This window comes from Xenopus tropicalis, chromosome 1 (genome assembly GCF_000004195.4).
Source record: "Xenopus tropicalis strain Nigerian chromosome 1, UCB_Xtro_10.0, whole genome shotgun sequence".
Classification (NCBI taxonomy): domain Eukaryota; kingdom Metazoa; phylum Chordata; class Amphibia; order Anura; family Pipidae; genus Xenopus; species Xenopus tropicalis.
Genome location: NC_030677.2, coordinates 77,873,111 through 77,899,307, shown reverse-complemented (window position 1 = coordinate 77,899,307; position 26,197 = coordinate 77,873,111). Strand labels below are relative to the sequence as shown.

General features: G+C 37.3%; 1 protein-coding gene across 4 annotated transcripts in view; it reads left to right on the top strand.

Moving 5' to 3' along the window:
- The window catches only part of ccser1 (coiled-coil serine rich protein 1), a 425,689-nt gene that overhangs the window by 362,914 nt on the left and 36,578 nt on the right, over window positions 1-26,197 (top strand). For all 4 annotated transcript variants that reach the window (XM_012955484.3, XM_031903181.1, XM_002937237.5 and 1 more), the window contains one exon: window positions 16,054-16,137. In XM_012955484.3, coding sequence (XP_012810938.1) covers window positions 16,054-16,137 — 84 coding nt within the window. The remainder of the gene's footprint in view (window positions 1-16,053; window positions 16,138-26,197) is intronic.

The window sequence follows — 26,197 nt, the reverse complement described above, 5'->3', positions numbered from 1 at the left end:
CGCCACAAGGATACGCAGCACTTACAAAATTAAACACAGGGAGGACAAGTGTTATAATAAATACAATAAATATATATAGATTCACAGGGAATAAGTGTGGTATGAGACACAGTAGGAAGGAGGTCCCTGCCCGGTAGAGCTCATAGTGAGTGCCGCTGCACCATACTGTACCACTTGAGATTTGCTCCTTTTAATTTACTTACATGGGCAGCATGGTGACTTAGTGAGTAGCACCTCTGCCTTGCAGTGCTGGGGTCCTGAGTTCAATCCTGGCCTGTAAATTATCTGCAAGGTGTATGTATGTTCTCCCCGTGTCTGCGTGGGTTTCCTTTAGGTTTTCCAGTTACGCCCACACTCCAAAAACATATAGGCTTGTTAATTGGCTTTTGACTAAATTGCCCATAGCGTGTGTGAATGAGATAGGGACCTTAGATTGTAAGCTTCTCTTGGGTAGGGACTGATAAATAATCTCTGTAAAGCACTGCAGAAATGTGTCAGCGCTAGATAAGTGTTTATTACTAAAAACATAAAATAAAACCAATAGCATTATTTTACCACCAATATAGATTTATGCAGTTTAGTTATAATTATTTGCTAAAAGGAGACGGAAAAGCTAAAATGTTAGGCACCCCCAAGTGACTTTAATGGCTTACATTGTACCCCGGGCTGGTGCCCCTGTTAGGAGAAAACAGGATACCTGGAGCGCTTCCTCCTTCCGGCTTCGTTTTGCCGGGACCCCACAACAGGTGCATGCGCAGTAGAGTGAAAAGCCGACTTTTCTGTTAAAGTTCGGCTTTTCACTCTACTGCGTATGCACGCGCTCGTGAAGACGGAAAGAGGAAGCGCTGCAGCTACCCCGGGCTGGTGCTGTTCTCTCCTAACAGGGGCACCAGCCCGGGGGAAAAGGTAGGCGATTAAAGTCACTTGGGGGTGCCTAACTTTTTGGCACCCCCAAGTGACTTTGCCTTTCCTTCTCCTTTAATGTGACCCTTATTTCTGGGTATTGGCTTTCCTGATATGGGATACCATACCTGTATTTGCATTTAAAAAATATTCTGTATTTTGTCTTAAGGAGTTCTACACTTTTTACTGGAAGCAGAACTATTTAACATATATATGCTAGTTAAATAGCATAGAATATGGAAAAACTCAAAGAAATTCTAGTTCTGCAAAATCATCACAAGAAGACAGCAAAAAGTGCATAGGGCAATACTGCAGATTCCACATCTAAGGGAAAAAATGTAGCTTTCTTCATAAAGAGCAAAGTCAAGCAGTCATGTTCTAGGTCACATAAAAGGCCAACTACCACTGTTTTAGAGACATTTCCTAGCCAGTGTGCTGCTTATATATAAGATATCTGTAGCACTTCTTCTGCAGAAAGATCACACTGCATTAATTGGATTCCCAGCAAGTCATATTAAATAGTAGTATTAATCTTTTTCAGTAGAATAAACACAGTAGCAATCTTTACATCAACCAGCAATGGGGGAAGGGGGTGTCAAAAGCCAGAATTAAATTTCTCCAAAACTGAGCAGCTCAGCTTACATACCCAGATAGCTAGGGAACTGTGCCTTATTAACTGCTCAGCATGCTATTATCTATTAAATCTCTTTGAAAGTGTACTACATACTTATAAGTAACCCTTGAGCTGCTTGTCTCCCTATCTTGATATATAAGGAAACATTTGTTTTCAAAAACAATGCTTTATGTTTTTCAAACAGATATAGTGATGAGCGAGCTTGGGGTATGTTGCTTTGTGGAAAATTTCACAAAACCATTGAATATTTCACAAACTTTTCCTAGGGTGGAACCGGGACTTAATACAGCCTTGGATCTTCATAGAAAAAATATCATGCCAAGGGCAGATATCCTTTCTCCCGGTTGCTCAGGCCAGAAATTGTTTGAATCAGGTTGACCAAAACCCCCTTTTAATTTTCAGGATCCTCTCCTGCCTACCTCTAGTCTGCGCTCCGTTCTCATTGCTCCCGCCGATTGTCACTATGCAGTGAGGGCAATGTCCAGCCGCCCCCCGTTGCTGAGGGCAAAACCATGAATTTCACAGCAAAACTGTACTGGATAAAAAAGTTTGCTCATCCCTACACAGAGCAATATCTTGATAAGCTAAGCTAACCATTTAAAACTAGCTACAATCAGTACAGGATGATAAATAATGTGAGCTGGACTTCTGGGTGATGGGTTTGAGCAGTCAATATCTAATTCATATACTACAGATCACTATCATTTGGAACTAAGACAGGAGAACTTGTGTTGGTTCCACCACCATAGATATGGCTTTTATAGTTTCTTTGGGGGGCTGGAACATCAGTCTCTAATTAGTTTTGCACATGATTTTGTACAACATTTTTCTAAAGTCAATTAGTACACAATGTATATTATTCTTTTATTTTGTTCTGCTTCACATTACCTTGTTCTTTTATAACCTCACTTAACCCCTTAAGTGCTGATTTCTAATTTCCAGCTTGAGTGATTGCAAATTGCCTGGCTACTCATGCACCTGTACCATAGATTCTATGGTCTATGGCACGTGAAGGGTTAAAAGTGATGTCTAAGAAATATGCATAGTACATTGTCCAACTCCATTTGAATTTAAGCATTAACCGTATAACAAGAAAACTAGATATTGGATTTTATTTTTTAAAGGAATTAATCTGTAGATACACTTTAAGCACCTTGCCATACTCTCTACAGAACAAAAAAAAATATGAAATAAATGATCAGTATCTCCATAACCAGATCCAGATGCAATATATCTGAGGTATGTGAGCATGCATTTAGAAATGAGCCATGCAAATATTGCTGCTGTAATAGAACAACTGCAAATCTAGCAAATAATGTATTCTGTAGAGATTTTAATAGACTAGCCTTTACTCCCCTGCTCCATTTTGTATTGGTAAAATGTTATACAATATGTATGGATTTCACACATCATTTAATCTGAAACGCTGTTGACTTTCATTCTTATTTTTCAATACATCTATTGCATTTTTCATCCATTTGTTTTCATTTTTGTGCAACACAATTATATATATATATATTTTTTTCAAATATATCAATAACAAGTCTCTTGAGCGACTTCATGGAGTTATTATTTCTGCAACCTGTTATAGCATTAATGCCAAAACGGGAACAGGTGTTACATTTTGTAATGCTTGTGATTCTTCCTTGTCTATAACAAGTGCAGATTTTTCATTAGATACAATGCAATTATGTATAAGAGCATTTATTTATAGGCTTCCAAACAAGTCTGCTCTAAACTAAAATGAAAAATATTAATGTTGCTATAAGTGCTACATTTCTGGTGCTAAAAATGAAATGATTCTTTTTAAAAGTACTGGAGATATTTATTTTGGTTGAGATGCATAAAATTGTTCTTTCCAATAAATTGATTATATATATCGTTCCCAAAGTTACTTTCTAACCTCTTAACACAGAACTTATCATTATATTATACATAATTTCTAGTGATGAGTGAATCTGTCCCACTTCGTTTTGCCAAAAAATTTGCGAAAAAATCAACGCAGTTTTTTTGACGCATGTAATTTTTGTTACGTGTGCAACAAATTTTTGTCGCATGACAAATTCTTCCACTATGAATTTTGATGCTCGTTTTGCAAAAAAATCCACCAATGGCGAAATGCAGAAATTTGCTGCGAATCCATGCTTTGCCCAACTCTAATAAGGTCTTAAGATTTACTATGGGGCACATTCATCAAAGAACAATGATTTTATCTAAGTTTCCGTACTGTGCAAATTTTTCGTTAATTTGCAACAATTTTCGCGACAAAATCTTATTTGTTGCAACGAGTACAAAAGTTTCGGATTCATTCAAGCTTCGTTATCCTGACTTTCCTTGGGCCAGGTTGGAGCTGCAGAGTGCCATTGAGCCCTATGGGAGACTTTCCTTGGGCCAGGTTGGAGCTGCAGAGTGCCATTGAGCCCTATGGGAGACTTTCCTTGGGCCAGGTTGGAGCTGCAGAGTGCCATTGAGTCCTATGGAAGGCTTCCAATATCATGCACAGAAGGTTCAAAGTCAGAAAGGTTTTCCCGACGTTTACAATCGTTCGAATACAAAAATTTTGTGACTTTCGGAATTATCATGACTATTTGGATTTTTTCTTAAGCATTTTCATGACATTATCGCATTTAATCAGAATTTTTCCCATTTCAGGATTCAAACTCGTATTTATAAATCTTCTCCTATGTGTTAAAAGGGCTAAAAATCTGAATCCGATAATTCGCCAGCTAAAACTTGCCGACATCATGTAGACATCAATGGCAGATGTCCCTTCACTTTCCTGGAAGATCCTTTTTTTGTCTCAGAACTTTTGAGTTATAGGATTTTTGCTTCTGGTTTTTGTGAGGCAATTCAAAACAGTTTTTTGCAACTTTTTCTCACACTGACTTTTCCTATTTGATTTTTTTTAGTAAATGTTAGACATTCAAGGAAATGAGTTGTCAAGTTTGAATTTTTTTTAAAAAATGAGAAATTATAGAGTTTTAGTGAATGTGTGTATTTTACTTAGCCTTTTATATTATTTTTCATCCTGAAAGTCTTTGTGATTTCTTAAATATGCCCCACATGTCCCCAGTCTCTCAGTTAGTACACAAGCTTAGCATTAGTGATGAACAAAACTGACCCATTGTGCTTTGCAGAAACATTTGCAAAACCACTGAAAAATTTGTGAAATTGCAAACTTGCTCAAAAATTCTACCAAATACATTGGAGTTTTTTTTTTTTTTTAACATAAAACACGTTTTAATTCTGGCCAAACAAAACACATGGCAAACTTCTAAAATTGATGGTGGCATATTTTCTGCATCTTTTTCCAGCACAAAAAAAGGTGTGTTTTCCTGGTGAAACAAAATGCAAGCAGAATGACAGCTTTGTTCCACTGCAAGAAAGCATTAAAACAAAACACGCCAAAAATTATAATAATTTTTGCATTGGCAAAAAAAGTGATTTTCACCACAAAACAGTACTTAGCATTATGTGTCCTGCATAAAAAAAGGATCATACAGGTATGGAAACCTATTATCCAGGAAGCTCCGAATCATGGGAAGGCCATCTCTCATAGACTTCATTTTAAGCAAATAATTAACATTTAAAAAAAAACAATCTTTTTTCTCTGTAATAATAAAACAGTACCTTGTTCTTGATCCCAACTAAGATATATTTAATCCTTATTGGAGACAAAGCAACCATATTGGGTTGGTGTTTACATTATTTTTAGCAGACTTAACGTATGGTGATCCAAATTACAGAAAGACTTCTTATGCGGAAAACCCCAGGTCCAGAGCTTTCTGGATTATAGGTCCAATACCTGTACTACTTCAGATGTAATATTGGTCTTGCAGCTACAGAAAGTAAGGAAATAAAAAGAAAATATAAATGTAATATTTTTTAATTTACCCTAAACTCCATTAGAGGGCAAAGTTACAAGCTTTTATTCTCCATTTGCAGACATCCGTTATTATAATTATCTACCAATATTTGTAAAAGGATAACTATAAATGTCCCTTCCTGTCACCAAGGGCTGTTTATCAGTGTGGGGTGAAAAGCTTTTAAAAGCTGTGACTAACATCTCCACATTTGTATTTATTAAACACAGAGAAGTGGCAAAGTTAAAGCAAAATAAAAAATATCAGACTTAAGTACTGTGTCTTTTTTCAGCGTAAAGTATATTTCTAAAGTCTTTTTGTTGGTGCCAGCGTAATAGAGAAAGCCTTGTAATCGTCCCTTAGAAATGGATAGATTGTAAAATTTTTCACATAAATGTGTCCAAAAAGAAATGAAAAGTAATTTAGCTGCTTACTAAATAGCAGAGATATGCCTGCAGCATTGACTTTGCAACATTACTTTGCATGAAATTGTAGTCTTGGGGAAGGTTTTGTCTGAGCCCAAAAGGCAGTGTGAAATATAAGGAAAGCATAGTGGTTACAATTTGCTGAATATTGACAATTCCTGTCTTGATTAAGTGAAATCATACACTTTTCACAAGGGCAATATCTTTCATGTATTTTTCTTTCAACACACAGTGACATATGATGGTGTTTCTATATGTGTTAAACATTCTCCCTCTTGTAAGAATTACTTACACTCTGCATATTTAGAACACCCTATAAGCAGCAGGTAAAGTGGTGATTTAAAGAAGTGTTCAAGGAACAAACTTGAAAAGCCAGGCATGCTGTTCTATGTTACTATATATACACGCACGCACGCACGCACGCACGCACGCACGCACGCACACATATATATAAATATTGGTTGCAAAAATTGTCACAGACATTGTCACGCTTTGAAATATATATATATATATATATATATATATATATATATTTGAAAATATTTTGAAAACCCTGCGTGTGCTGTCAATCCTACCCTGAGTATATATATATATATATATATATACAGGTATAGGACCCGTTATCCAGAATGCTCGGGACTAAGGGTATTCTGGGTAAGGGGTCTTTCCGTAATTTGGATCTCCATACCTTAAGTCTACTAAAAAATCAATAAAAAATTAATTAAACCCAATAGGATTGTTCTGCCCCCAATAAGGGGTAATTATATCTTAGTTGGGATCAATCACAAGGTACTGTTTTATTACTACAGAGAGAAAGGAAATCAGTTTTAAAATTCTGAATTATTTGATTAAAACGGACTCTATGGGAGATGGACTTTCTGTAATTTGGAGCTTTCAGGATAAAGGGTTTCCGAATAAGGGATCCCATACCTGTGTGTGTATGTATATATATATATATATATATATACAGGTATATACATACAATGGTAAAGTTGGTGGTCAGGTGGCTATTATATGATATTATACAGTATATCCCCAGTGCTGGAAGAGAGGAGGGATGCCATCTCAACACTTCTTTATCTCTGGGAAAAAGCATCCCCTTAGTTGAAATACAATTTTAAACAAAAAACAGTTTTAAACCCCAGAACTTTTTTGTTTTCTAATACCAGAGGTTTTTTTTCTATCTTCTCTACACAAACAGTGGTTTTCAAAAGTTTGTAAACCCTTTAACATTTTCTATATTTTTATATGAATGTAACCTAAAACATCATCTGATTTTCAAACAAGTCTTAAGTAGATGAAAGCCTAGTTAAACAAACAAAACAAAAAATGATTATATTTGGTCATGTATTTATTGAAAAAAATTATTCAATATCAATTAGATGTGAATGAGAGACCCTTTTTTATTTAAAGAACGGGGATGCAGCAAATCCTGGTCACATATACAACATACAGTACTTGTGAATGTGTATCATGGCTTAGACATAGAAGGTGTCTGAGGACCTCAGCAAAAGAGTTGTTGATGCCTATAAAGCTGGAAAATGTTACAACACTATAAATAGTTTGGACGTCACCGATCAACAACCAAAGCAATTGTGTACAAGTGGAGGAAATTCTAGACTGTTGTTACCCTACGCAGAAGTGGTCGACCATCAAAGATAATTCCAACTGCACGGTGTCTAATAGTTCAAGAGGTTACAATAGAACCCAGGTTAACTTCTAAGCAACTGAAGGCCTGTCTGGCAAATGTTTATGTTCATGAGTCCACCAGCAATGGTGTTTATGGCAGGGTAGAAAGGAGAAAGGCACTGGTCTCCTCCAAAAATATTGCTGACCATCTATAGTTTGCTAAACCAGAAGGATACTGGAAGTATGTTTTGCAGATGGATGATAAAACAAAAAGATTGCTGGGATAGAAGTAGAGAAAGGATGAAGAGTAGTGATGACGAATTGGTGGGCAAGGTTTCTTTTACATATGTAAGTATATTAAACATATTTCTAAATATTTTGTTGAACATGTATAAATGGGATAATGAACCCCCGATGTCAAAATATAAAGTTATTACAAGCCAGCAAGGAGTTTTGATGATAGAAAGACACAAGGCCACAGACTCATTTTATACAGATTAGTTTTAATTATGCAACATCTCTAAGCAAAGATTATAACTGACAACATCACAAAATGCTTCCTAAATGAAAATAGATCATATGTTATTCATGGTTTTTATGTATTATGGCAAAACAGAGTAATTGTAATCCATATATAATTAAATGTAAGAAATCCATCAATGCAGAAATGACACATTCAGCTATTTCAAACAAAAACCAGTTAAGGCAACCAATTGTGTATATATATATATATATATATATATGATTTTGTTTTATGTCTGCCTTTTAAATATTTTGTTCTTTCACAATAGCTGCCTTTAGCCATGTTTCTTAATGAAGACTACCTCATTGCATCTGATTACCACTTCATTGTTTCCTAAGCATGCCTAGTGATGAGATGGTTTATGAAACAATTTCCTACAGTAATAAAACTAATTAAAGTAGGCATCCATCCTCTCACTACTCTTTAATGAATTATAATGAGATCATTAATCTAGTCACATTCTCACAGTGAGCCCTACTGGCTGGACGTCAGCTTCAGCTTGTCAGCATTCAACTCGTGCCCTTTAGAAATGGGACATTTTTTAGGCTGCCTAAGTTTACTTTGTTAAAGTCAATATGTCTGCTTCTCCACTAAGGGAAAAGTAAAACATTTATCTTAGCTCATTTTTTAAAATGCCAGTGAAACAGACTTTGGCACTGTGGGGTGCTACTCTACTGTGCGCCGTGCCACACCCATCACAATATTGATGACTGCCTGAGAATTAAATAGCACACACAAGTAATTAAATCAAACAACAGTGCCAGAAGTCAGGGAAGCGTTACACAATGTGTTGCCAGAAATCATCTAAATCTATTATGGTATTCCTGCGGCATTCCTAATTTCACTCCAAAGGATTAATTAATTCAGGCAGAAAATCAGAGTCGCACAAAGTGTGGCAGTCATTCCCATGTATGTGATATTCCCAACAGTCTATCACTCAGTCGGTTGAGCAGCATGCTATTTTATGAATCATGCAATGAAAATTAAACATATTACAGGTAATGGTGACCTTCAGTTTTCCAGATACAGTATATTAGAACTACAATTCCCATAGTGCTTACAATATCTTATAGCTAGAACTGGAGTGCTGAAAATTGCCCCGATATAATGAATAGTGTTTCAATGGAATTACCATCATTTGGCAACACTAACTTCTTCAGTTAATTAACAAAAAACAATAAACTAAGAGGGCACTAGTATGGCTTTTTATGCCCTGCACTCATTTCTTCGGTGACTGACAGTAACTGGAACTGTATCTTTACTTGTCTCTGGGGTGCCTGTACATGACAAAACCTTGCCATTAGTGGCACACTGATATCACAAAGCAAATGACAGCAGTTACAAGCATCCAAGCTGCGCCAGACAAAATAAATATTATAGAGAGCATTCCCAAATGGCATTGATGTTCGGCAAAGTAATGTGATTCTGTGCACCGGATGAAAACAGATATGTATTTTAAGCTTTTTAAAAATGTTTCAACATGCAAGCTTGTATTTACAGTGTCAACAACTAACAATGATAAACAGTATATAATACCAAGGGTATTGCTCTCTAGGGGGTGACATAGCAAAGTAGAGTAAAACCCCACAACAGGGAATATTAATACTACCATTTGCAAGATAATGGGTTAGAAATTACTTCAAATAGCATTAAACAAAATGAATTTTGACAGCTATAAATATCACCTTCGTATATGTTAGGTAACATACTGTATATTTCCTGCATTTACATTAAAATGCAAGTTTCCCCCTGCATTTATATACCATATAATGTTTTTGTCTGGGAAATGTGTACTGCACTAATTCTATCTCTTGGCCAGCTGATTTCTCTCATGTACATGAAAATGATCTTCAGTTTGTAGTAACCAACTGCAATATTGTGAGATTATATTACAGTTGCTCCTGGTGGGCTGAATGCCCAACACAGATATTTTTGTTAGAATCTATAGGGCTCATTTACAAGCACAAGTGTAGTGTGCAATTTCTGGTGTAAATCGTTATGTTCTTTACCCACAATGCAATGGCTTCCCTACCACTTGGCCTGCATGGAAACACAGCCAAACTGCAGGTCTCCACTGGTTTGTGTGTTTGCACTTACAGGCACTTGGCCAGCAATTCATGCAGTTTGCACTGGAAACAGATATAGTTTCAGCTTTTGTCCTTTAGCACTTCCCTTCCAATGTATACTCTGGCAGCTGGCCCTAATAACTATCCATATACCTAACCTACACTTAAATCTCTTTAGCAGTGATGAGCTAATTTGTCCCATTTCACTTAGCTGAAAAATGCTGAATTTTGCAGTGAAAAGTGCACTGAACACTAAAAAACATTCAAATTAAATCAAAAAGTAGCTTTTGGGAGAAAGTCCAGAAAGTAAAACAAGCTTCACCTGGACTTAAGGTCCCCATACATGTGAAGATTTGCTCGCTTGGCGAGGTCGCCAAGCAAGCAGACCTTCACCTGATATCCCCACCTACAGGTGGGCGATATCGGGAAACATGTAGGCTAATTTGATCATTCGATCATTTGGCCAGATATCGGTCGGGTACGGCCGTCGTTTCTGCCCCTACACGGCCTGATAAGCTGCAGAATTGGTCCAAGGGACTGATATCGGCAGCTACAATCGGCCCGTGTATGGGGACCTTAAGATACATTGTTTCTCACATTTAATTAAAAAGTAGTTTTTGGCAGAGAGCTCAGAAATCTTCATGAGCTTCACCTGCACTTTCACCATTATAATCAAAACTGTAATAACACATAAAACAAGACCCCAAAACCCCCAGAAATGTGTTCAAACTTTAAATAACCTGCCACATTTAGTGAAATGGGAGTGGCATTAGGTGGTGTGGTTGCAAAATGGACATGGTCAAAAAAATGTTGCTGTGCTGTGGCTGGCATTTCTTTTTGTCCCTCTTTCCATATTCAAAATGTTGGGAGGTATGCTTACTGGACATTGTGTGTGTTTATCCCAGTTTGAACCCTATTTTCTGATAGCTGTCCTTGTGCTGGGCTCCCCATGCCTATGTGCTGTGTGGATGTAGCCCACATTATGGGTGTATCCCTTTTTCATACACATATAGCAAAAATAAAAGATAAAAGATTAATACTATGTATGATCGTAACTTACACAGAGAAAGGCACATTTCATTGTGTTGGGATTCTACTTCAGTTTATTCCATCTCTCTATGTACTTGTAATGCAAATTATATTGCCACACACTTCATGCTGTTTTCTATCACAGCAGCAAGTAGGGAATCTGAGTATAATGTAATGCTAAACATTAATTTTTCATGTTTGTCTTTCACACCTCAGTGACAATTCAATCAGTGTGATTTTGAAATTCCTCCAGTTGTAGCCACCATATTACCTTTATTAATACATAAAAGTGTGTCCATATGCAATATTTACTGTACTCTCAACAAACAATTGCTTACACTAGCTCATGCCCTGTGTAGTTTTCTTCACTTTCATTTGTGTTCATTTGATGTCTTGCTTGGATAATTAAGTTGATTGGACATAACTATTGGAACTGAAGTTGCGCTAGGTCACATTTGCATACCGATGTTTAATAAAATAGACTTTTAGCTGCTTGTATAAGTAGCTTGATTCATTATTTTTATATGTCTTCAGTGTGCCTATATTTTTTCTGTTCTCAGTATTTTGTCTTAAAGGGATTTTGTAATGATTTTATGGTGTAGTTTTTATTACACTGTGTACATTGCAAATAATTCTGCCTTTTAAAATGTTCTTGAACAATGAAAATGACTGCTATTCTCATATGTTAGCAATGCTAAAAATTCTCCCATGACACACCTAGTGGTAGATAGGAGAATAGCACTCAATAGTAAATATAAGGCCATGACTCCTCTGCCTACACTGAGTTGGAGAAACAATAGCTCATCTGAAAGCAGTTGCATTGTGAAGTTCTAGCTTTTTCTGAAAGTTTAGATTTAGACACTATGACCTGGGATGGCTGCCTACACATCAATATTACACCTATAATACATTCATTTGTTCAAGAATAATTATGTGCAATGTCCACAGTGTAATAAAAACTACACCATAAAAATAATAACAGAATCCTTTAAGACAAAATACTGAAAATGTCAAATATAGGCACAACAAACTAAATGCATGATTTTGGTGCAACCTTCCCATTTGTCCTTTCCCTGCTGGGAAGGGAAATAGAGGGAAAGGGACATCGCTCCAACTTGCAGTGCAGCAGTGAAGAGTGACTGAAGTTTATCAGAGCACAAGTCACATGACTGCGGGCACCTGGAAAACTATGAAAATGGATAACCCCACATCAGATTTCAAAATGAAATATGAAAAAATCTGTTTTGAAACGGTGAGGTATTTTGTAAAAAAAACAAAAACAAAACATGTTTTCTTGTGACAGAATTCCTTTAGGCATGCCTTTATGGAATTAGCAATGGTAGGCAGACAGGCATGCAGAGGATCTGGAGCATAGAGACAGGGACACCATGTCTTCAGGCAAAACACAGGTTTATTCAGGGCCAATTCTTCCCAACAGAAACATAAAGACATAAGTTCATAAACATACAGGTCATGGTTGTGATTTGTCCCTTCTTCAGGGTTCTCACCTTCCAGGGTTAGTTCCACCCTCTGGAACACTCAGGCTTCACATTAAGCCTTGCTGAGCCCTCTCAGCACTCATCCATCTGGTCATAACTCCCTCTGCTCCCTGCAGTGGCAGGAGGCACCCCAGCTCCTCTGGGAGTTCCTGACACAGGCAGCCCTCCTGCCCTGTGCCCTGCTCTGAGAGTGACCTTCACTCAGTTCAGGTTCAATTCCAACTCCCCCTCTCTGTGTAAATCATACAGCCCTTTTATTGGCTGCTCACCTGCAGCCTAATCAGGCAGCTCCCTACAGCTGGCCAAATCAAAACCTTAAAGGGAGATTTACTCCAACACAGCATTACCTGCTGTAAAACCAGGTATTTTACCTGGTGCTACTTGTATCCCACTTTAAACACTGGTGGAAATACACCAAACAATGACCTTTTCCATTGCATCTCTCACAGTATGTATAAATATATATATATGTATATGCGTTTCTTTGTAGACTAATAATAACATTTCATAAGAAATATTGGATCATTTTAAAGCAGAATTGTTGTTCCTATAAAATGTTTCTGAAAAGAGATCAGGTCACAGAATCTGTCATTGTGTAGGAATAAATAGTATGCATGCTAATGCAGTGGCCAAGTTCAGTACATGTCTTAAATAATAGAAAACAGAGGTGTCTTTCTACCATGTTTTCATCCTCACAAAAACTGTGACTAACAGGATATGCCTTGATTTTTTCTGAAGGTTTTTCAAATCATTGAAATCTAGAAGATCACTTCTAAAATAATTAGGTGCACAACCCTGAAATCACCTTTTCCACACTCTTCAAATTAAAAAAAATATATATCAGCAAACGGCAGTGTATTTTATTGCTGTGTGTTTTTCCCAAGTGTTTTCTGCAAGTATAATGAAGAAATGCTCGTAACAGCTACTCTGTGACTTAATCAAATTGGTTAATACGGGGACCGTTGTGTGTTAATACAATAGTTTAAATAACTAGATTAGTTTTGGCCTTCCTTTTCATGCAAAGGAACAAAAAAAATTTAATAAACATTTATTAAATCCACCATTAGTCAGTCATCTATTTTGGGCATGACCTTCTAAATAAACTGTAAGGCACAAATAAAAGACATAATTTATATGTAACACTGTAAGTTTCATTTCTCTGATTCACTCAGTCACAATTTGAACTATAAGCGATCTTAACATTAAGATATTAAGTTATGTAATCCATAGAAAGGGCCATGTCACGCAAGTCATGGTTACATAACTGTGACAGGGTCATGTTTTTTCAATATTATTTTTTTTAAATATCTGTGGGGGACAGCACTTTCTTTCCTTTCTGTCTTTTCTACCTCTGCTGCCCAGCACAAACAAAAAAAATGTCTCTCTTTATTTTTTTTCATTGCTTCTCGTGTCTGTCCTACGCAATTCTCAGAAATGAAACACACTTTATTTTCTGATTCCAGCATGGCAACAACAGGGTTAAAAGCCATGTGGGAACCTGCTGTTTGCGGATCTGAAACACTAAAGCATGTAGTTGCATTAGTTGCTTCTCTTAGGCATTAAATCTTTAATAGTGATGAGCGAATGTTTTCATCAGGCTTGGATTCACTGCAAAATTCCACATTACGCCATTGGTGTATTTTTTTTCATGAAACTGCAGCAAATATTCGCCAAGACAAAAATTCTCTGAGTTGGGAAAAAGTTGTGGTTGCATCAAAAAAGACATTTCACTAATTTTTGCTGTTTTGGGACAGACTCTTTAACTTTCCATCAACACATACAAGGCATTTTTTAATAGAATAGTGCAAACTTTAAACATTTAGGGGCAGATTAATTATGCAGTGTAAAAACTGTGACGAAATTTGCAACACATCGCCAGGTTTCACTTTTTTTCTCAGCACAACTTCTGCCAAGGTCTAAAGCAGCGGTTCTCAACCTGGGGGTCAAATGACCCTTTCACAGGGCTAAGACCATCGGAAAACACATATTTCCGATGGTCTTAGGAACCGAAACACCGCTCCTCCATGGTTGGGGGTCACACCAACATGAGGAACTGTATTAAAGGGTCGCAGCATTAGGAATGTTGAGAACCACTGTTCTAAAGTGGCATAAAATAGCAGCATCAAATTTGGTGTTCGAACAGTGTAAAATAAAACACACCTTAATAAATATACCATTTATTTTACACAGCTTTTTTTACACCATTTTTTGGTGAATTTCTTTTTACACACATAAATAGGCCCCGTAAAATGTAATCAATTTTACCTGATTTTTTCCAAACAGATTGTTCAGGTTGCTCTGGGTTTGGTAAAACACAAAGGTGTGTCCTAATATTGGCAGCTGGTACTAGCATAGCTGGTACTGTACTTGTAAAGTATAGTCATTATCGTGAAACTTAATATTTGTTTAGTTTTTAAAAATGTGTGGTCATTAAAATACAAAGCATGCTGGGAGCTTTGTGTATAAAAGGCCATACCCTGTCAGCAAGAGTCTGATTTTGGTTCTCTACAGAATGGCTGCACTGCTGATGTGCTGTAGGGTTGCTGCACATGTCCAGTTTTGACCCAGACAGCCCGGTTTTCGGAAGGGCTACCCGGGTCAAAACCTCCTGTCCGGTTTCCCAAAATTAGGAAAACCAGACAGAACTCAGTTACATTAACGCATCGATCGGGCAATCACTGCATCATTTTAGCTGTAAACAGTTGAGTTGGTTGCAGAATCCAGTGGCAGTTTAAACATGGACTTCTACTTATTATCAATCACCTTAGTGACATTTACTTTGTCTTAAGACCCAGGATGCAGACAAAGGGGCAGATTTATCAAAGTGTGAAATTAGAGATCACCACAGTATAATTCCCCCACTATCTTTTTATTCCTATGGGAATGTACTTGTCCCTCCACACATCCGAATGAATGGAGGGATGCGTAGAGAGATTTACGCTGTCTATCAAGTTTAGGCCTTTAATATAGTGCAAACTTGGGGAAATACTAATGAAAAGAAAATGTTTCATTGTAGGATCATCTCCTCACTGAGCTTTTATAACCCAGTGAGCAAAAATCTACTCATTAGGTGTGGTCGCCAAACAACTGAATATTGATCAATTTAGCCAACCAGGTAGCCAGGCAAAAAAGAGACAATAAACGCACAACCACATCGATAAAACAAACAGATTAAGCCTTTCAGTGCCACAACCATCTAGTATATAAAAAGCAGGGAATACTAAAACACAGCTTAGAGGAATCTGACAGGGGTAAAGCCATCTTATGTACTGAGAGGCATTTCTATTTCTCATCATGGATACATTAACTTGTTTATACTACATTCCAGAGGATGTTCTCGAAAATATCACACATGACAGCAGAGGCTGTGGTTTATTATTTGGAGGGCAATTATATCCTACTGTGTGGAACAGATTTTTCCTTGTTAACAACAAAGAGAAAATGTGAGATCTGTTATAACATTCTATTTTGTGTTTTTATAGGATATAATGAAAGACGAATGCTCAATGCTGAAGCTGCAGCTTAAAGAACGTGATGAACTTATTTTACAGTTGCAAGAAGAAGTGGTGAGTAGTAACAGGAAAACAAATAAATTAAAATAATAACAAAATTGGCAATTTCCAGTACCTCCTTACAGGTGGGGTGTCATTTACTAACATGGCTCAACTGAGTATCTGTCCAAGGGACCTCAGCACCCATTAAGTTAGGTCCAAGGCTATGGAAATATTTTGTAACTTTGTCAAATTTAATTTTCTGTTATAACCTTAATATCAGAGGACGATTCACAATTATTTGACAAAATACATGCTGGTACTTTGGTACAGGAAAAATATTTAAAAATGTTGTTTTTCTTCAGTTTGCTCTACACATTAGAGCTGCTTTCAGATAAGCTATTGTTTCTCCTACTCAGTGTAACTGGAGGAGTCCTAAGCCAAACTTGGATTTCCTACTATTGTGCTATTCCGATATCCACTGGGAGCTGCTATCTTGCTACCTTCTAGTTGTTCTGCTGATTGGCTGCTGAGGGGGAAAGGGAGGGGGGTGATATGGGTCACATGCCTGTGACACCGTGGCAAATAAAGAATATGGCATTTTCAGCAATACAGGTTTTTGACTTCTGCCTTTGGTAAATAGCTGTACAAAGACAAGGCATTTTGGGGATAAATGTTTAATTGCCCCCCACAGTACAGTACCTCTGTGTAATAGACAGGTGCTTACGCTCAAATTGTGCACTAAAAGCACAACACATGTTTTCTGGAAGCATAAGCATGACAAGGGGACTCCTCAATTGACCCTTCACCTTGAGACACCCCACTGAACCCCCTTGTTACATATCTTAATGAAACACCAGGAGACAGAGGTGGAGAAAATGGCCACAGCATTTATTCACATTTTATCAGATAAATATGACCTTGCCAGCCTAACCCAAGGCAATATTCTAAAGCCAGAATTCCATAAGAGGTCACTACTATGCTCTGCCATTCCTTGCTGAAGACTTGAATGAGTATTAGACTGCCTCTACCTACAGAGAGGATGGCCCCAAACTCTGCTACCAGCAGGAGCTGCATCACCAACCATGAGAGAAGTTCAGCAGCCCTGCTGCCGGTCCTGGATCTGCAGTGTTTCGATGATAGGAAATCCAAGCAGGCTGTCACCTAGCACAAGCAGTAGTAGAGTCTGTATCTATCCAAAATATGCAAAAAAGGGGAGGGTGGGATGTTTCTACCTGCTCAGAAGATAAGGAAGTGAGTGCTTCTTTTCCTGACATCACATCCCTCTCTTTCTCCGCCCCCAGCCCAGCTTACATCTGCCTTAACTCTTTCCTTCTCACTCAATCACGGTTGCACCTGGTTCTGCCAATCTCTAAACATAAACCAGTGTAATCTTTCTGCTGGTCATTCGGATCCCTTGTCATGCAGCCCCTGCACTTATAGCTCCGGGGCTTTCCTTATAATGGTTTGAATGGTAAAATCCTATAAAAATACATGCAGATTGTTGTTTTTATTTACTTTTTGTGTTTATACAGTCAATATTTGTCATATATATATATATATTTGCTATTAGAAATGGAACTGTAAACATTGTTGTGGAGTATGAAAAGTGTCCTTATGTTATGCAGGAAACACAACGTGATACATATTTATTGATGCCAGCATCTGAAAATAATTGGCCACTGGGAAACTTTAATGTGGGACTTGATGCAACAAACCTTCCACACACTTTATTACATATCAGCTGGCCTTGGTTATTACAGTTGTACTGTGCTTTAGGCACCCCATTTCATTATTTATAAGTTATGGAATAACGGCAGTCATTTGGGCTTACTTTCTAATGGGAGGGGCAGAGAAGCTCAAGCAGTTGGTTTCTTTTTGAAGCCTGGACAAGTTCCTGGGGCAATGATATCCTGAGATGCAGTCAGAAATATGTATATCGGTAATAGCTATAACAAAAAGCTGCATCTTATCAAAACTAAGGGGAAAAAACTGAGAATAATAAATGTCAATAAATGTCTTGGAGTAAAGCAATTAGAAGATAAGAATTGTAATTAGAGTGCCTTTAAACGAGATACAGGTATTGGATCCATTGTCGAGAAAGCTCCGAACTCTACAATCACTCCTTATATGTGTGTATTTATGTATTGCAGTGGCATATTTGTTAGTTTTATTACTTTACAGTAAGTTTAATGGACAACATTTTATGACAATACTATTTTCTGTATTAGTCTTCTGTATGGTTTGTTTTCTAAGCTGGTCTTTTGTATGACAGTATCAACTTGGCACTAGCCATTTTCTGTGATTTGAACAAAGTTTTTATAGATACCAGCAGTTTTCATTGGTTAGCTTTAGCACTTACTTATTCCCTACTTCTTTGCATCAGTGTTATTGAAAGACATCTGACTTTCTTTGCCTTATCTTTTGCTGCTTTAAAAACTGCCTTCACGGCTATAAAATAAATACAGCAGAGGATTTATTCTGCCTTCCTCGGTTGCTTTTCTCATGTGTTTGTTGTCTTGAAACATAAAGTAATACTCTTTGGGGAAAAAACAGATGAGCTTCAGGTTAAATAGGATCATTTAGGCCGAGACAGATGAGGAAGGGATCATGGGGTCAGAACACACAAATTCATCAAGATGGGATAATGTCTGACAGGTGACTACAGATGAAATGAATGCATTGTAATGGATTGGTAAGTACAAATGTTTGCTTGCCCCTCTGGTAGAAGCAGAGAAATGTTATTGTTTGCATGTCTCAAGCGTGCTGGTTCTTATACCTTTCATTAAGTAGATGCCAGAAGCAAGAGAAGAATAATCAAACTAACTGTACTGGTAAAGAGAACGTAAGCAGTGCGGCTAGTGACTTGCAGTATCAGGGTCAGGGTTATAGAAAACGGGTTGTGAGAAATGTAAACCATGTTTAAATGTAATAGCCTATGTGTCCATGTATTATTCAGATGTTTAGACAGAAACCAAATCTGGAAAAGACAAATCAAGACTGATATACTGTATCACAGGATACAGCAGTGCCGAATAATACATGATATGGATATTGAAAATGGATCAAAGGAAGAATGTTTCCTTTTAGCCAACTATAAGGTTAAGCTAAATAGCATGACTATAATAAAATTCTGCCATAGACAAGAAAATGGATCATTAAAAAAAAAAAAAAAAAAAACTTATTAAAAGTAGTGAGAAGCCGGAAAGCATTTTGTACCAAGAGGGTAAAAGAGTTACGACATAGTTCAGGCAGTTAGCTCAGATAATTGCAATTGCAAGTTGATATTTATTTTGGCATGTCACCCAAAGAGAATTTAAAGGGCAATACAAAGGAGAATTAAGTATTGTGGTGCTCATTAAGAAGTGATTATCTGCAAAGTTTATGCATTGAAACTAATAAATTGTAGTGCATTATTCATACTTTATTACAAATACAAATGTAGCAAACATTTTATCTTGGCACCATCAATATTTTTCCATAGTTCATAACATCATGGGCGTTTATTTTTTTTAACAGTGACAAAACTAAGGCTCATTTACTGTCATATATATTAATGGACAAAGAACATATTATTGGTTCTGATTTCCATTAGTTCACTGTCACAACTTAACCTATTAGCTGACACCTAAGAAGTACACCGAAAACATCAATTGTCAATTTCCTGGCATTATTTCAGACCCTAATGGTTTGCCACTTAGGGAATTCTGATTCAATAAAGGGCTGCGATGCTTTTCACATTGCAGCGTTTTATAGTTCTAACCAGCTTGAAAGCATGCTTCTGAACGTTTAACAGAACATTAGAGTCCTCTCAGCAGTTAAAACCGCTGATCCTCACAGCTGTCTACAAAAAGAAACATCTAATGGGGAATACAATGATTATCAAATGCTGCTCTTAAACTGCAACACAAAAATATTGGCATACCCTTACATGCTTTCAGATGTTACTGTGTGGCATAGTATGAAAAGTAATAAATTCTCCATTTACATGAATACTGCCTCTTGAAATAAGGTTCCTTAAAAGCCACCTGTCATAGTAAAATTTCTTCCCTCACTGGAGGTGGGTCATTAAGGTTGGATGAAACAACAGTATTTGGGCCTACCAAGTGCTAAGTTGTCTGCACTGATCCTGAGATAGAGCTTTTGGTGTGGACGGTGTGGGAAAGCCGTTTTACTATTACAGATGTATTTGGTGCTTTTTAGATTTTTAGATGCTTTGATTAATCTATAAATGGTTGCCTTAGCTCAGTGATCCCCAAGCTTTTTCACTTGTGAGCCACACTCAGGTGTAAAAAGTGTTGGTGAGCCACACAGGCATGAAAAAGTTCTTTGGAGGGGTGCCAAATAAGGACTGCGGACTGGTTATTTGGTAGCCCTATGTGGACTGCTAGCCTGCAGGAGGCTCTGCTTAGACTAAAACTGTGCTTCCAAAATCTGCCTCCAAGCCAGAAATGTAAAAATGGGCATCTATTTTAAGGCCAGTGGGAGCAACATTAAGGGGGTGGTGAGCAATGTGTTGCTCCTGTGCTACTGGTTGGGGATCAATATCTTAGCTGGAAAATTCCAAATAGACAACAACAGCAGCCACTATATTTTTGACCAATCAAGGAACTTCTTAATTTCTTTTAGATTTATGTCATGTTATAAAATCTACGTGCCATCTATCATTCTTTATGCATAAATGCAAATTATCAGAGAATACTCAGTATGAGCAGAAGTCTAATTCCTTATACTTTGCAATTCGTACAAGGAAAATATATGGTAGAAACCTTTCCTTTAATAGTCATTTCAGTTGGTTTCTGAAGTTACAATAGCATAAATACTAATCATTAAAACATCATATCTTTCTTTCTTCTTTCTATCTGTGCAACAAATTAATTGCAATAATTAGTTATGTTAACAGTAATTACTCCCTAAATAAACTCTGCAGTACTGATTTGGAGGATGAAAACATTCCATGGGGAATAGCTCCCTATTCTCACTGCACTTCAGTAGACTGATGAAAAGCTGCCAGACTGATAAAATCTTTAATATTCCCCAGTACTTTCAGAGGTGATTCTGCTTATTAGTTTAAGCCTCTATCACAAAACGTTGTCATATTGCAGTGTTTGGAGTGGATATAGATAAATGATAGTTATGTCACTGAAGTATAGGGAGCATGCTGTTCTCTCTCTCCCAAGCCATGCAGCACATTTACATAGAAATAATATTACAGAAAATGAACAAATGTGCAATAATAATTCAGGTTTGAAGTGTCCCCTGACATTTAGGAAGCTTGCTTTTTGATAAGAGTTTCTTATAAAAATTCATCACATTTGCTTTTCTTCTGTGAAAATTCCTCTGCATGATTTCTCTGTTGAGGTACTGTCTGCAGCATTTTACAGACCTTGAATGTATTAAGCAAAGAAAGGAAAGCACCGTGTCAAACCCGTGTTCAGTTTTATCCTGCATAATGACCGTGTGTAATAAAAACTTCCACTCAAAGCGACAAAAAGCTCTGATAAATTTAAGATCAGGAATTCAGTTTATAAATGGAAAGGTGTCTCTATTAGTGTAGGGGAGCAGAATTGTTAGAGAGTGCTGAAATAAATAATGAAAGCGCGAAGGGACTGTGGAGCCAGCTGTGGCCCAGTTCACTCCGTGCTTGTAAGGGGTTAAACTCACCAGCTAGTGCAGTCAGGAAAGGGCAGCCCCCCCTTGCTCACTCCTCCTCCCTCCTCTGTGCCTGCATTCCCGCGCTGCTGCTGTTGCCACTCTGCTTCCGGATTCCACCGAGCGGCATCCCCCTCCCACCCTCCCTGTTTAAGCACACTTTGTTTATAAAAAAAAAAAAAAAATTGTCATATCAATAAAAATTTGTGGTTTGTCACAACAAATGGCGGGGGGTAGTCATTGGCCATTTAAGTTCTAATGTTGTCTTATGGCTTCTACATGCCCACTGCATTCACAGTGGCCGGCATTCGTTAACAAAATGGTTTAATAGGGTTGGAAAAGTTCAATATACATGGCAAGGACTAATTTTGGTATATAATAAAGCTATGGCCGAACTCCACCCACACAACGGTGTCTTTGCGTCTTTTGTCAGCTAGGTGCAATGGGTAGAGTGTTAATGGGAGGGAACAAGTCTCCACAGTCACAAAGGAGGCACGTGTTCCCACCTCTTTCCCAAATCAGAGTATAGAAATACCAAAAAGTACCCCCTGTGACAGAACATATTTATTATTATTTAAAACACTTCCCCCCCCCCCCCCGCATAACCCCATGCTGGACTGGGTGCTTGCATACCTCCACACACTTGCACATACTTTTCCTCTACCTGTGATCGCTGGACTGGGTGAGAGATTCAAATGACAATCTCCTGCCCAGTCCCAAGATCAAATGTGGCAAGTGGGCAGCATGCTGCCCCCAGATTTTTGCCACCTTTGGGGCCTGCCCACAAATCTGGGCCTGAGTATGCCTTCACCTTAAAAAGATAGTAGGTCACCATAAAATAAACTTTTAGTACAGTATAATATACCCAGTGGTACCCTAAACCAATGATAATTGGTAGAAAATTACCTGTCGCTTGTAAGAGGTGGAAAAGGGTTAATTGTATATAATGTGTTGTGATTGCATGTATTTCCTTAGAGTTGTGTTAAAACCTTTTAAACAATATTGAATGTAGTTTACACCACCAACCACCACAAGAAAAACGCCCCATTGTGCATTTGGCACAAAAAAAATGCATTTGGAAAAAGCCTATTGACTCCAAATTGTCCCTAAATCCTCAAATTTGTTCAAATTATTTGTTTATTATTAACCATTTGTAAAAGGCGTATAGAGTAAGGAAAATTTCTCTGGGTGAACAATTTTTCCTTACATAAATTTAATATAACTTTTGCAAACCTCAAAATTATTTGTCCACTCCATTCATCATTGGGAAAAAAAGCCAATGTTATAGTTTGCGCCAGTGCTGGTGTATGTAATAAAACTTACTGAAAATGTTATTTGTTCTTCAAAAGAATACACCAACTTTAAGCAGGCCTTACAAATACAATATGTGCAATTAAAGTTTGCAGTTTAATAACTGTTTACATGTAGAATAACATTGCAAAATGAGATTTTTAGTTTTTATTTCTGTTTTTTTTTTCAATTTAAGACTTTTATTACATTACCCCCTTAGGCTAATAAAACCTAAGCCAAATATAATTTTTTCTAACCATCATATTAGTCATAAGAACACTGCTCTCTGCGGATCTCTACTACCACGGTAGATATTTTATTATTGTATATTACAATATATTTATGATCTCACTTGTCTGGTGAGTTCCAATTTTATTAATGTTTTTTCCTTTTATTGTTATCCTTGAGAGCTTGTATATTTCCGTACAGGTCATTGCTAAGGTTGTTGCATACGTGCTTAGATTTTTACATTGTTCTAAGCAATGTATCTATTACATTATTCTGCATACAGTTATGCAGATTGTATTAACCCCATTAAGCTTTCAAAGGTTATGTTTGTAATATAAAACATAATACTGATATTTAAATCCCTATTTAAACATATCCATATATACATAATGCACAAAAGCCATTAATAGCCTGTAAATTATATCCTTATAAATGGTGCTTAGTGATGTCATCAGCTATAATCAGTGCTTAGCGATGTCATTTCTGTCAAATGACTTACTTAAACGTATGTATTATAATAAATAAAATACCATCTGTTGTAAAATATAAGGATATTATATATTATAATTATATTGGCCTCGTGCTTTTATATGGTCATGGAACCATAACCTATGTGGCCCAATTCATTCTATCCAGAATGAGGCATCCTTGCAGCAGGACCCTGACAAACTATATATAATATATATTTTTACAAAAAAATGAACAGTCACATCATTCTCATAGAGCTTACTATAATGTCCCTGTTACCTATACACTAACATACACAAACAAGGTTGCAAAAGTCAGTTTTGTCAGAGGACACATAATGTACCAGAATGTTTTGCATTGTGCGTAGAAACTCTAGCACATGGTGGGAACCTACACAAATATTGGGAAACCACAATAACTGGATGCAATTTAGATGTTGCCTTGTCTAAAGTAACATAAATAACAATAATCAAGTAAGATGTTTTCTTTGTCTGTAGTTCTGTAGTTCTGTAAGTCAAAGGTGAATAACATTATACATGTAATGTCATACAAAAAGCACTGGAGCCCTTGTGCTTGCTGGTGGATATAAAATTCACAGTGCTGTTATCATATAATTTATACCATATATATATCATGAGATCTCTTACAGACAAGTGTTTTTCCTGTGGTACCCTGGATTTTTCATGCATTCCACCACAGGGGAACACAGGAGTTAATGCAGTCTGTTCTTTTCAATGTTGCATTCCACCTAACCATTTCATGTACAATCTTAAAGGAGACATATTGGATAAATGGAAAAAACCCCAACTGGACTTTTCTGCGTTTTTCACCACTCATCCGAGTAGCTTATTTAGTTCAAATGACTGGTAGGGAATTCCCCGGCATTTAAACTCTTGAGGGTAGTACAGTCACAGACATACTATCATAATGGTTCCATTAAACTTATTCAGTTAGGTGTTGTCTGAAACTGACAGGTGTAAGAAGGTAAGATCCAGTCACAATGGTACCATGATTCTCATTGATGCAGGTGTTACTCCTTCAAAGTACATGACTGGAAGTGTGAATTGTTGTGAAACCGCTGGGTTAAGGATGTCAAAGTGGCATTGTATGTTGATGACAAGCGGTGTCGCAGGCCCCCTCCTCTGTTCAGGGATAGTTTTTCCAGGCTGGCATAAAAGGCCTCTTTTGCATCACTTTCAAACCATCTGTCCTCTCAGTCCAAAATATGCACATTACTGTCCTCAAAAGAGTGTCCTTTTTCTTTGAGGTGTAGATAGACTGCTGAGTCTTGTCCTGAGGAGGTATCCCTCTTATTTTGAACCATTCTCTTATAGAGAGGTTGTTTTGTCTCCCCAATGTATAAGCCAGAGCACTCTTCACTACACTGGACAGCATAGACCACCATTACTTTTCATGTGCTTTGTTGTAGGGTCTTAAGGGTGTGCAAACTTTTGCCTCAGAGTGTTGCTGGGTTTAAAAAACACAGGAATGTGAAGTTTTCCTGATGTTCCAGCAACATACTGTATGGCCTGTGACGGTACTACTCTCAAGGGTTTAAATGCCGGGGAATTCCCTACCAGCCATTTTAACTGAAGAAGCCACTCGGATGAGTGGTGCAATGTTTTCAAGAAAAAATTACAAAAGTCCAGTTGTTTTAGACTTAATTCTACTACATATGATAGGATCTATTGGGCGCTCCAAAAAAAGGGGCCATTTTTACAGATATGATTAATTTTTAGCCCAAAGTGAAACTAGCACCATATATTATTTATAATTGCCTACAAAATTGTTTTTTTTCCCATTTATCCAATATGTCTCCTTTAAATTTGTACATGAAATGGTTAGGTGGAATGCAACATTGAAAAGAACAGACTGCATTAACTCCTGTGTTCCCCTGTGGTGGAATGCATGAAAAATCCAGGGTAAGAGAGGAAAAACAGTTGTCTGTAAGAGCTCTCATACTAGATACTAGACCTGGATGAATCAGAATCTTCATAGACATAAGTCTTATCAGTTCTCTGCCCGTATTTCAAATGAAGGGTGGGCATGTCCTTACAGTCCCTGCCAGAATCACAGCAGGAGGGAGATAGCCAATAACAGCCTTGCACTTAAACAAGCAAAGACAGGCTTCAGTTCCCTATGAGGTCAGCCTAGGTGCTGATTGGTTCCTATCCTACAGTGCCATGTACTGAGAGCCGTCGGCTCCCCTGCACATCCAGAGAATTCAGCCAGCAGGAAGTGGAACAGATGGGCGGGACTAGTGGGGTTTTGGTGGAATTTCTCAATAAATCAGTCTGAAACACAACTTTTTAAGCACAACCCTTCTATATTTATAGGAGTATAATTCACTGGTACAGTTTTAATTTGTATATGATACAGTATGTCTTCTTTAAAAAACAAACAGGTTGCATTTTTTCATTCAGTTCTTTGCGTTGAAACACATGAAAGATCCATCACAAGGAACTGCATGAAGACATACTTATGTGCCTTAAACCAG